At 44.7% G+C, this 12,358-nt stretch overlaps 1 protein-coding gene across 2 annotated transcripts in view; it reads left to right on the top strand.

Annotated features, from left to right (window-relative positions):
• Positions 1 to 237: 237 nt before the first annotated feature.
• Positions 238 to 12,358, top strand: part of UNC5C (unc-5 netrin receptor C) — a 251,049-nt gene continuing 238,928 nt past the window's right edge. Inside the window, exon 1 of one of the 2 annotated variants that reach the window (XM_071431659.1) lies at positions 238 to 789. In XM_071431659.1, the coding sequence (XP_071287760.1) occupies positions 666 to 789 (124 nt within the window). In that variant the 5' untranslated portion in view covers positions 238 to 665. The remainder of the gene's footprint in view (positions 790 to 12,358) is intronic. The other variant, XM_071431660.1, reaches the window with a different exon arrangement.

Here is a 12,358-nt window from a genome sequence, read left to right as displayed (position 1 = left end):
CCTGATCGCCCAGATCCCTGAAGGCGTGTGCGGGGGTATCAGGCCACGGGGACAGTCTGGGGATGCGAGAGCCACGGTTGTGGTGGGGTCCGGCCAGCGCAGCCCCGGCTCCCGCGCCTGCCGTGCCCAGGTGTGCGGGGCGGGGGTGCGAGCGTGCGGGGCTGTCGCTGCTGCTGCTGCTGCGTGTGCGGGCGCGCACGTGTGCGCACCAACATCGGCGTGCGCCTGTGCCCGCGGCTCTGCGCGCAGGGGGCGCGGGCGGAGGAGGCGAAAGGGGGCCGGTTCTGCGGCGGGTGGCTCCCAGCCTCCCCCGCCCCCTTCCCTCTGGGTCTGCTCCTCGCTCCGGCTCGCATTCTATCGCAGGCGGCCGGCGCAGCCCCCTCTCCCTTAGCCCCGGCCCCGGCCCCCGCCCACCCCCGGGGTGGAGGCAGCCGCGCCGAGCCGCCCGCGGGAAGAAAGCAGCGCTCCGCCGGCTCCGCGCCCCTCCGCGGGGCCATGCAGCGCCTCTGCCCGCCCGGTCCGAGCGCAGCCCCGCGCCCCGCCGCCCTCCGCGCAGCCTGAGCGCCCGGCGGGGGCTCCGCTCCGCGCCCGGAGGTGGGACGGGGCCGGCACAGGCGGCACAGGAAAGCTCCGCGGCTCCGCGACGCTGCCCCGCTGCCCCGGCCATGGGGAAAGGGCTGGAGGGGACAGCGGCCCGCTGCGGGCTGGGACTGGGATACCTGCTGCAGACGGTGGTGCTCCCCGCCCTGGCCGTCCTGGGGGCCAGCCGCCCCGGCTCCGCGGCGCAAGGTAAGCCGATGGATGGATGGATGGATGGATGGAGAGGGGTTTTGGCATCCTCCGTGTGCGGGTTGGAAATGCGAATTTATGCCGTGATTATCTTTTTTACTGCGTTTATGTGTGCAAACAGTGCAATCGCCCGCCGGGGTCTGGAGGGTCCGGTCGTACCTGCCGGGTCGAGTCTGTAGGTGCTCAGCCTGGCCGGGACAGGCGTTTGCCTGCACTCCGTCCTCAAATGAGGCACGGGGAGCGGAGGGGAAGTTGGGGCTGAAGGAGAGCCGCCGGGGTGCCCCGGAGGGCCGGCAAGGTGCGTGGGAAAGGCAGGTGCGGAGCGGGTGTCCCTCCGCAGCGGCAAAGCCGTACCCTGGAGCTCTGCAATCGACGGTCAGTCTTGAACCCCCCAAGGCCCCTCAACGCCCTCCTTCTTCCTGCCAAAAACATGATACACCCGAAGGGAGTCACCGTCTTTCTGTGTTTATGTTATGAGATTTTGTTTCCTTTCCCGTGTCGGGGATTCTGGAGTACATCTCGATCTGCCTTCCCGGTAGCCCTTGTAGAAATTCCCCTTTTTAAGTGGCAATGTATTGCTTCTCAGTGCGTGTTCAGGGGTATTTGAGAACATCACAAAGAGCCCTGGCTCAGTGTAGCACCCACCAGGCTGACATCCACAGCAGGAGGCTTTTTCTCCTACGAGCTGATGCTGGACAAACTTTCTCGGTGCTTCTCTTCTTTCTTTCCAGGAGTTAGACCTAATGTGGAAATGTGTTGCTTTTGTGGAACATAGGAGAGAGAAAGAGAGCTTGCTGCTGCATGTGGGCAGAGCCGCACATAGCAAAGATGTGCGGGGTTGGTTAAAGCAGTTGGAAATCTCAGTTATGTGATTAACAAGAGAAAGGGAATTTTAGAAGCTTCTTTGTTTATTTTCCACGTGTATGTAGCCACGAAGTAATAGCATGCACCAGAGTTTTTATTTGAAGTTACTAGTATAATGCAAGTGTAAGAATACTTGATTTTCCCCACATCATGTCTGTGGAGAGGCATTTGTGAAAACTGCACAGATCTGACCCTGTGCTCTCACCCAGCCATTACAAAGTGCACTGCTCTCTGGCCTTTTTGACAGGAGAACAGTGATGGTTGTTCCGATTCCTGGTGCCCCTGGCAGGCTTTCTGTGGGTTCTCCCAGACATGGAGCTGTAGGTTTGCTGCTGGTGGGCTGGGTGCACTGAACATCATGTCTGTACATGTATCAGGGCTAATCCATTTCCTGCTGATACTTACTCCATCCCCTCAGAGTCACATTCCCTTGCTCATTTATTTCACAGGAAGATCAGAAATCTGGCCATGAAAAGAGGGTAGCAGAGAATGAGAGTACAAAAATCCCTTATGCATTGTGGCATGTTTCATCTGTGTCTTCCATATAATTTCCTTTCACTGGTTGGTTTCCTGTTCAAGATAAGACAGGTTTGATATTTTGTATTTAGGGGTTTAAGTAGTGCCATATGTGTGTGGACCTACATGTCAGGGGGTATATATCAGCCTGTGTCGATAGAGATATGTCATGTCAGAGGGTGTTGGAGAGGAAAGCTCCCCTCAGACAGTTGGACCTGGAGTGGAAAGGAGCCTGCTGGCTCTGCTGGCAGGACAGAGGAGTTTCACATGACAGATGGCCTGAGCAGGGAAGAGAGGACCCGCTGCGTTCGGCTGTTCCAGAGCGCTGCTCTCGGTGCCACAGGGCTCATACCTCCCACTCCCGGATGGTTTCTCCTTCCCACACTTACCCTCTGTGACACAACACTGAGTGACAGAGGTGCCACAAGGGCACAGGAGCCAGGCCCCCTGTTCCTATCCTGCAGAGGGCAACCCAGTGTGGGACCTGCCACAGAACACAGGTGTGCTCACCTACGCAGAGAGGGACGGAGAGCTCTTCAGCAACACTCCCCAGTGTGTGAGAAACTTCCACAACAGAGTGAAAAATCCAGGGAATCTGGTTGGGATATAACTCTTTGTCTTGGACTTTTTTTTTTTTTCATTTATACTTTTATTTTTATTGCTAGGACCAGACAGGGAATTTGGGTGCAGACCTGGTTTTGGCATTTTTCCCAGAGCTGAGGGATTTTCTCATTGGTGTGTGCAGTGGGGATCTTCGTGTATATGTACACAGTGCTTCAGTGAAGCAATGAATCAACAGTTTAACTATGCCCTCTTCAGGAAGTTTCCTCTTCATATAGCACCGGGCAAAGTTTTCCCTCTATTCTATATATACATTTCAAAAACATACATCTATCATCTCAATTCCCCAACTATCTTTAGCTTTTGAAGCAGGCTGAGAAAGCCATGAGCATTGCTGGGACTTGTGCTTTCCTACCTTCCTTTTCCATTGCCTCGTAGAAGATGAATTTATTAACTGAGGGGCTGGTGGACCAGCCCCCCCTCACTCCCTGGCATGTTCATTATCACTGCATCTTGGCGTCCCCCCATGAGCTTCTCAGCAGACCTAAATACACTTTTTGTTTTATGAGTATTTCTTATCTTCTTATCTGAAGCTGCCTGCGTATTTTTCCGCTGTTATCAGGAGAGAACAGGAAATGGCTGCAATGGTAGAGACAGCCCTTAGTTCTCAAAGTGGTGTGAATAGGGCCAGAACGATTATCAAGCCAGAATCAACTGTGACTTGGCATTTGCTGCATTTAGGATACCTCTATGATAAGCAACGTAAGAATGAGAATTTAAATGCCCCAAACTGTGCCCCTGCTGGGCATTTCAGTGCCATCTCCATAAGAGCAACTTTTCCTTTGGCTCTTCAGTCAGCAGAGACTGGGTTTCAGCTGTTGTGCTCCCCTACAGCCCCACACTTCCTGCCTCCCAAACTGTTATCCACTTACCCTGTGGCTCCCACCTTTTTGTTGTGTAGCTGGGACGAAAGGGAGGGTCAGGCTGTCTATTAGTAGTGACAAACATGGTTCAGGCAGCTTTTGGGGTTAATAACGATGGTGTAAAAGATGGTAGAAAAGCTAAATGGACTACGTATTAATGAGGTTGTGTTTCATTTGTTCCTTTACAATAAAATAGTGCATTTTTCATGCTTAACCCCTCAAACTAATTAAATCAAAGTGATAATTTAAAAAGAAAACTGTAAAAGAGCCATATGTGCAGATATTTGTCTTGCCCCAGCATGGTCTGTGTTAGCAACAGCAGCAGTTTGAAAATGCTTAGTGCAGAAAAAGTGAACTATAACATGTGAATGTAGTAACCTTTTGGGGATGCATTTCCTAATTAAATACCTAAACACATCTTGTTGAAAAAAGGCGGGGAAAGGCCTTAATTGTCTTGATGCATCAGCGGACCTCTTGTACTTGATCATGCGGGTGTAATATTTGTAATAATAAAGCAGGAGCCAAGTAGTATTTTTTTGTGAATGGATATGGCTCTTTGGAGCATTAATCTGTTTCAAAGTGATGCACTGTGATAGATTTCAATGACGCTGACAAGTTTGAGCTGGGTGTGGTAGCTTGTACTTGCTCTGAGTAGCATTTTAGTATTGCAGTACTCTTTGCTGAAAGCAAACCAGCCACTGTGTTTCCTTTGCTGACAGAGGTGGAGTTTAAGCGGGATTAAAATTAAGTGGATGAATCTGTACATAGAGGAGAGATTCCTCCCTGGGAACATGGGAGTCAGGATCTGAGTTCTTCTTCCTCTGGCTCCAGGCTCTAGCATCTGGTTGCAAAAGTTATGGAAAAAATATATAGATCACATACAGGCTCCTTCTGATGGCTCTTCAGAATTGCTGTCAGTGTCATTTATCCCTCTGTACAGTAAGAATGCCAGAGTGCATCAAAACATTTCCACAGTTGTTGTGCATGTTTGCACTTAATCCCTTTACATGGATCATTCACCACACAACTTTATTTTCATTGGTAATGGTCTTAAACCCCAGTTATTCACTATATTTTGGGACTAGCTTTGTGTATGACATCCAAATTCAGAAACAGGAAACAGCCTTAACCAAATTAAAAAGATTTTCCTAATTTAATTTTCCAAATACAGTACATCTGAAAACAGGAATACAGCTCTGTGCCAAGGCCAGGCAAATCAGTTCCATAGCTGGTCTGTGCAGTATGAAAGGACAAAATGTGGGCTATATTTATTAGACATGTCCATGTAAATGTCTTGATTTTTATGCAAATGGAAGAGAGGTGTTTTGAGGCACAGCCTATGCAGTTCAGGTGAATAGAATATGAAGCAAATCAGTTCCTATGGAAAGTAAGAGGAAGCCCAAGCTGAGAAGGACAACAACTGACTATTTCTGTACAGTATATGACTGGAATTTTATGCATAAGTAGAATACAGAGGAGAGTTATACTTCAAAAAGCCAAGCTACATTTATGTCATGCTACCAGCAAAACAACCTTGGTTTTAGTAACCTGTTTTATAGTGTATGGCTGTATTTCTTGATTTCTGGTTCTTTCTGGATTTTATGTCACTGGGCTTTCGAGGAATCTGTTCTGGATACTTTTTCTACAAAAAGGCGAGAAAATAACTTTTCCAGCCCATAAGAAAAATATGTTTGAATTGCTGGTGCAAAAAAATATGTTTGAATTGCTGGGTGAATTTGCATTGCTTGGACTAGTGAACAGTTTGCTGTGATTTAATCTAAGAGGATTGGTCTCCATGTGAGTCTCAAACCGTTGGTTTGTCATTGAAAACAAGTTACTGGAGGCTATCCTTGAAATAAAAGTATAATCATGGATGCTTTGCCAATGCAATGCATTTCACATAACTGTCTATACGTCCCTTTAGGAAGAAATGGCATTGTCTTTCCTCCCTTTAGGGTGGGGAGAGGGCTGTGCTGGTTTGTGAAGTGCACATCTCGTTAGCCACCCAGTGGAGGTATTCACGTCTAGCAGGCAGCGATCTTGGCAGCGGTGCCAGCGAGGCAGTAATTACAGCGTCTGTCATTTGCATTAGCCGGCTCTGCTGCGCGTTCGGCTCCGAGATACAGAACAGCTTCTCAAGTACAAGTCGAGAATCAAAGGAAAGGAGTGAGAGACGAGCTGTGGTTTTCCAGTTGGCCCCCTCACCACAGCGTCAGGATAATGTTGTGCAGAGGCACAGTTCAGTGCCGGCTGCTTCCAAGGACTGAAGGAATGGTGGTGTTTTAAGTGATTTATTGTGTGTGCTCAGTAGAGTCCAGTCTCAGGAGCAGGCGCCCCTGGATCTTTCCATCATAACATTATCCAAGAGGCAATCTGAAGGAAATGTTATTAAGTCTTCTAGGAGGCCAGCTATATTCCAAGAAACACTTAATTTGCATCATTTGCAAGCAAGCATTTGAAATTATGCTAAAAAGGGAAATGGTTATAAAGAACTTTACACAGAATAAGTAGGAACAACAAATTTCCCCTTGATTTTGAGCATACTTCATTCCCCTGTGTTTAAATTAATGGGGTCATCTGTAGGTACTCCAGCCCCCAACTCCACTGCTGTGGTGGAGAGGTGATTTATTGAGTATTGTTTTTGGGTTCATGATAGGTTTGGTTAAATATTTTGCTGACAATCCAGTGTGGTTATTGTATTTAGATTTATCTTTCTTGTGTGAGGATGTAGCATAAAACTGTGTGCACACTAAGGAGCTAAAGGAAAGCCCTGGACTGTAGCTGTTTTCCAGTTGTTTTCCTCAAGGCTGGCTCTGCTTGTACAAACAACATGCACAAGTGAGGTGCAGTGAGTGGGAGCAGTGGGCAGGAGCTGGCAGAGATTTTCTCAGCTCTCAGCAACCTCAGAGCAGCTTGTATATAGCTTTCTCCCTAGGTAGTCATAACTAGAACAACTTCCTGTTTGCTTTTATGACTCCATCCCAAATCACATGGACGTTAAGCAGGAAATATGGGATTTCCTCCCAAGTCATCAAATGCCAGGATTTGGGGAGTCCCTTTATAGCCTGGCACATTATCTAAAAGTTTGGGCTGGGGAGAAAGAGCTTCATGCAAAAACAGTCTCACTTAGAAATACCCTTTTTATCAACATGGAAAATCTAGGGGGAAACAAAGGAGAAAAAAAGATTCCTTTTTGCTTATTTGCTCAGGGGAGGTTGGAAAAAAGGGAAGAAATCTTAATCAAAACCAGAAAAGACTCAGTTATTTTAGAGAAAAGGTCAATAAAGCCCTGAATATTTACCGTAATATCCAAACTATTTGTATTTATGCTCTCTAAAAATGTGTTAGGTGTTCACTGAAAATTAAGTTAAAAAGTTGTGAAGTCTTCTGACAGCAATGGTTTTTATTTCTGTTTACATTTTTTCCGCATATTTCAACCAGCCCAGTGAAAAATCTCACTGTTAGACTTCATTTACAGTCCTGGTGTTAGTACTGGTTAAGGCATATATTACACTGCTCTCTAGATCTTACTGTTTTGGTTTTGGTTTGGTTTTTTGTTTGGGCGTGGGGATTTTTTTGTGGTGGTTGATTTTTGGGATTTTTTTTGGTAAATCACACTGATTTTACTGTGATGCAGATTGAGATGGAGACCCAGATTCTCAGTGGTGCCAGACATGCCCTTATTTCCTCCAGGGAGTGTCAGGCAATGCTGAATTTAGGTTATTACCTTTGCTGCTCCCTGAATACAAGCAGTGCCACTCTAGCTTGCACGGCAGCCCAACAGTCCCATCAAGGCAGAGACACCTCCCTTGTGAGCATGTGATGCTGCAGTGCCTCAGCACCTCCTCAGATTCTCACTTTGTTGTGAGTCCTGCACAGGCAGGACAGGAGAGGCACCCAAAAAGCTGTGCAGGCTTGTCTCAGTTGGTAATACCTCCTGTGGGGAAAACTGCAGTTGTGTCTTTAGCAAAGCTATGTGCTTGTGTTGCTGGGCATAATGGGAAGTTCTTATTTGTAACATTGCCTTAGTTAGTCAATCTCTGTTTTGCTGGATTTGGAAGCTTGCTGTATTTATCACTGTTTGGTGGAGAGGTCTAGGGGGAATTGCCTAAGCGTGCAGAGCAAATGTGTAAGGGAAACCAAATTATGAGCTCAAGTTTTCTGAGTAGCCAAGACTGGTGCTGCAGTCCATTCTTCTTGTTTGAAGAAAGAGGGGATGGTACAGAGGGAATGCTACGTTGAGAAGGCTCTCAGGTACCTTCTCAATGTTGAATTTCTTGAGTCTCACTTATGGTGTCTTTATATCTGCTGTAATCTAGAAATATGTATAAAAGGATGGTGTGGGTTAGGAATGGTACTCCTCAGTTTAGTATCTCCCACTGGGACCCTCGAAACCGTGTGATCCTCACCCTCTCCCTCCTCCCTTCTCCCCTCCCCTGAGGTGGGATGGTGAATTGGAGGCACAAAATGTAAAGATCATGGGTTGAGCTAAGAACCATTTGCTGGGAGCAGCAGTTAGATAAGAAAACATACAGCAACAATACTGACAACAGAAGGTGCGAGAAAGAGTCAAATGATTCATATGGAAACTCCCTGACCACAGTAATGCCTCACTGCTCCCTCTGCCACACCACCCAAACTTGGAAGAGAGCCCTTCACCTCATCCCTGGAAAATGAAGTGAGTTGGTTCAGTATAATCTCCAGGTCCTAGCCATGCCCTCTCCTGGCTACTGCAAATATTAACTGTATGCTGGCCAGGAACAGAACAAAGGAACAGGCAAAAGTATGTGCTGTTGCCCAGGAACAGGGATGCTTCCTAAAAACTCTGACTTTCTGATGGCAGGCAGTTTGGAAGGATTTGCTTTGCCAAATGGAATCCATGGTGTTATCTCAAATTTGGAAGGAGGAAGAGCAGATCCAGGGCATGGCTGCAGTACTGTTGTAAATGGAATAAGGATCACTGTCCTGGGCTGTTTTGTTTCGTTTGGGTTTAAACTGGAATTCAGGACTATGTTATTCAACTGTACTTCATTCATCTGAATGAATGACTTGCGCTCTGGAGGACCCCGTTGCCTTATGAGTTATAAAAGCTATGAGGTTGCCTAGGCAATTAAATCAGTATCTTTTTCTCTTGTTGCAGGAACATTTTCAACAATAATGCTAAGGAGCTCAGATTTCACTGGCCTGGCAACAGCTGAGCATTTTCTTGTTAGGTAGCTTTTGCCAATCCCTTTTCAGTTATTTTCAAGAAGCAAAGTAGCTTTATTTCTTAGTCTTATATTGAGTGAGAGGTTGAAATGTTAATCTCAGTGGATTAGCGGTGTATCCTTTGAGAAAAAGGAAAGCTTGCGTTTTTCTTGGTCCCCTGAGTGCTGGATGCAATTGTTTGAGAAATCGTCAATTTCATCAGCTAGATACAAGAAAATGTGCAAGCAAGCCTTAAATGATCTGTCAGAAGAGGTTGACTTTATTGCAGCCGTTTTGGAAACTTGTTTGAACTGTTGTTCAAGATAGTTGTTCCCCAGGTGTTTCTTTGCTTGATTTTAGTGCATTTCACATGTGACAGTGAAAAGGGATCACCACAGGATTATTAGTAATTCAGAACTTCTTGGAGAGCTATATTCCAGCCATCAATTTGCTAAAATAATGGCTGGCATATGAATTGCTGCACTTTTATGATATGGTGTATCTATTGTTTAAATATGCCACTTGTCTTATCCACTCCCAGCATGTGTTTATACTGGAAAGTTTACATAGTGAGTGAAAATAATAATACAGTGTCACTGAATGAGGTTAATTGCAGTTCAACCATACTGAAATCAAGGAGTAAGAAGTGGGACAGAATAGCAAGTGAGACTAAATCTGTTCTCATGGGCACTGGATTTACCTACACTGACTGAAGTGAAGGCACTTATCAGGAGTAATTCCAAGTACAGATGTGCACACTGCCTTAGTCTGAATGACTTTTCTCTTTCGTTAATGTATCTCTAAGTTTTTCCAGTTGCTCATGGAGTCAGCACAGATGTATCCCTCTCACCTTTCCCTTTTCCCACAATTTTGTATGTCTATTGGATTGCTCTGCAGCTGTACACATACAAAAGATGAGTGATTGTGGCTAACAGTGAGTAGCTGGGGCTAACAGGCAAACAGTGAGGTGTCCAGACGGAAATTTCATGTCTACACTCAGATGAGACTATAGAGAAATCTCTGCTGCATGAACCTCTGTTAACAGGATAAAACTCTCTGGTGCTTTCAACTAGAAAGAGATAAAATTTCCTCTGTTAAGCTTGGCTACTTAATCTGAAAATCAGGGTTCATTGTGGAAACTAGAACTCTGTCTGGTTAAGGAAAGGATCTGTAATTACATGGGAAAGACTCTGCCCTTCTACAAGTGCTGTTCACAGAAAATCTTGCTGAATTGTCTCATGAAATACTTGTATTCCTTGTTCAAAGGTTTTTGGCCCTAAAGCTGCACTATTTTTTGACAAATCATCATCCCCATTAGACATTCTTTTCATGTAGACGTTCCAAACCTAGCTTGAGGGGCTTCCTTTCTGCTTCCTCACCAGTTTTTGGAGGTGAGGGTAACTTTTTTGGTCTCTTGCTCAAACAAAATGCAGCAATCTTCTTACAAAGCAGATCTCTGCTGGCAAGAATAGGAGTGCAGGTTTTCCTTCTCTTCATCATGCAAAATAGCTGTACTGTAGCAAATTGGAAGTTCTGAATTTCTTACTTCCTTAGTAACTAGAAAGTTTGTAGCTACAAAGTTCAGTACTGGGACCTGTCAGTTTCACTATCAGTTTCCTTTTGTTTTGTTTTGGTTTTTTTTTTAATGTCTAATGTTTATACCAAGGATAGACTTATGTGGTACAAGGCCAGGTTATGACCACCACCAAATGTAGCCCCATTAATTTCAGAGCCAGCACATGCCAGAAGCTGATCTGCTTCTGTGTTAAAAATATGTTGACACAGTAGAGTGAGACTCTAGGATGAACAGACCTTGATGTCATCGTACTTGATGGCAAGTTTTTTTCTGAGGTTGTTTCTTTTTTGCTTTGGTTTATTTTGAAGCTAAATAATTTGAATAACTTTGAGGCTTTTCATTTTCCTTCCATGTAGCAATGCGACTCTTTCCTGTAGAGAGATTACCATGGTGCTTCACTTGAAAACAAGTTGGCGAGATTCTTTCAGGCAGACTTTTTCTTTGCTTGGCTTTTTGTTACGATATTTTAGATAAGAACACTGACAGCCAAATGTCACCAACTGTAGGCAGATATCCACATAAATATCTATTACACACAAATGTGTGGCAATTTCCTGCCTTAGCAATCATTTTTGAATAAAGACCTCTGCCACTAAAAGCATGGGCTTCGAAGTTTTAGGTTAGAAGTGCAGCTGGGTAGCTGGTAACAAAAGCAGTTGTTATCCTGGCGCAGGCAGTAGAATGAGAAGTGCCATATGCCTTTCATGAGCACTGGAGAAGGTGAAACTGCTGCTGACTTTTCTCCTTTGCTTGTCCTGAAATCTTTCTGTATGAATCTTTTTCTTCCATCCACCCCCAAAGTTAATATATTAATTCCTTGTAGTAAACATGGCTATTAGATAAAACCTTCCAAATACTAAAAAAAAATTAAAATGCCTTATTTAATTACTTACTTTATAAACATTTCTATTATTTTGTAATCTCAAGAATAAACTTTTAGATTTGCATTTATAAGAAACATTTGCAAAGAAAATGAATTTAAGTGGCAAAGCGACTTTGTGTGGAGTATTAATCTGCTTTGTTTTACTGATCAGCTTATTTTACCAGTACTTGGTTTCACTGCCTTTTTTTGTTTAGGGAAATCAATAGATAACTAGTTGTGACCGTGGTCACAGGGGTTTTCAAGTGAAGGAAGAGATGAGAATGTTGACTCCATGTTCAGAAGGCTTGATTTATTATTTTATTTTATATATATATATATATATATATATATATATAAAGAAGGACAGGGTTTCCTCAGAGGCTAGCTAAGCTAAGAACAGAATAGAAAAGAAGGATAACAAAGGCAGCTCTCTCGGACTCTGTCCGAGATTGCTCGGTCCTTGATTGGCCATTAATTATAAACATCCAAGATGGGCCAATCACAGGTGGACCTGTTGCATCCCACAGCAGCAGATAACCATTCTTTACATTCTGTCTCTGAGGCCTCTTAGCTTCTCAGAAAGAAAAATCCTAAAGAAAGGATTTTTAGTGAAAAGATGTCTGCGACAAACAGTATCGTGACCAAATTTGCTTTCTGTCTGATTATTTTCACTAGGTTGCTTGGGATTTACTCACTGCAGCAAGGCAAGGAAAGACTGGTCTTTTGTCTTTGAAGTTTTGTATTCACTGGTACCAATGCAGAACATATTTCATTTGTGGAGGCCAGGCTGAGGTTAAGTTGGTTTTAAAGATAACAGTAGATTCCTGCGTCCTTGCATTTGTTTTGTATTTGGTGACAGTCACTAAATCAGGGGAAGGATTGTTCAAACAACACACTTGAGGAAAAGTGATTTTTATAGAAAGGGCCCATTCCTGCTAATAGCAAGTAACTGCACACAACCCCACTGACATTATAAGTCCATTAGCTAAGCCAAGTTTAAACACCAGCTGATGCTATGTCAGCTAAATGTATATTGGAATTTTTCATGTAACACAGCAATAGCACTTCTGTGCTTTTCCT

The sequence above is a fragment of the Agelaius tricolor genome, unplaced genomic scaffold (assembly GCF_023055355.1).
Source record: "Agelaius tricolor isolate 1412-34295 unplaced genomic scaffold, bAgeTri1.0.p SCAF_8, whole genome shotgun sequence".
NCBI classification, from domain to species: Eukaryota; Metazoa; Chordata; class Aves; order Passeriformes; family Icteridae; genus Agelaius; species Agelaius tricolor.
The sequence above is the reverse complement of the archived record's forward strand: the minus strand, read 5'-3'. Positions and strand labels throughout refer to the sequence as shown.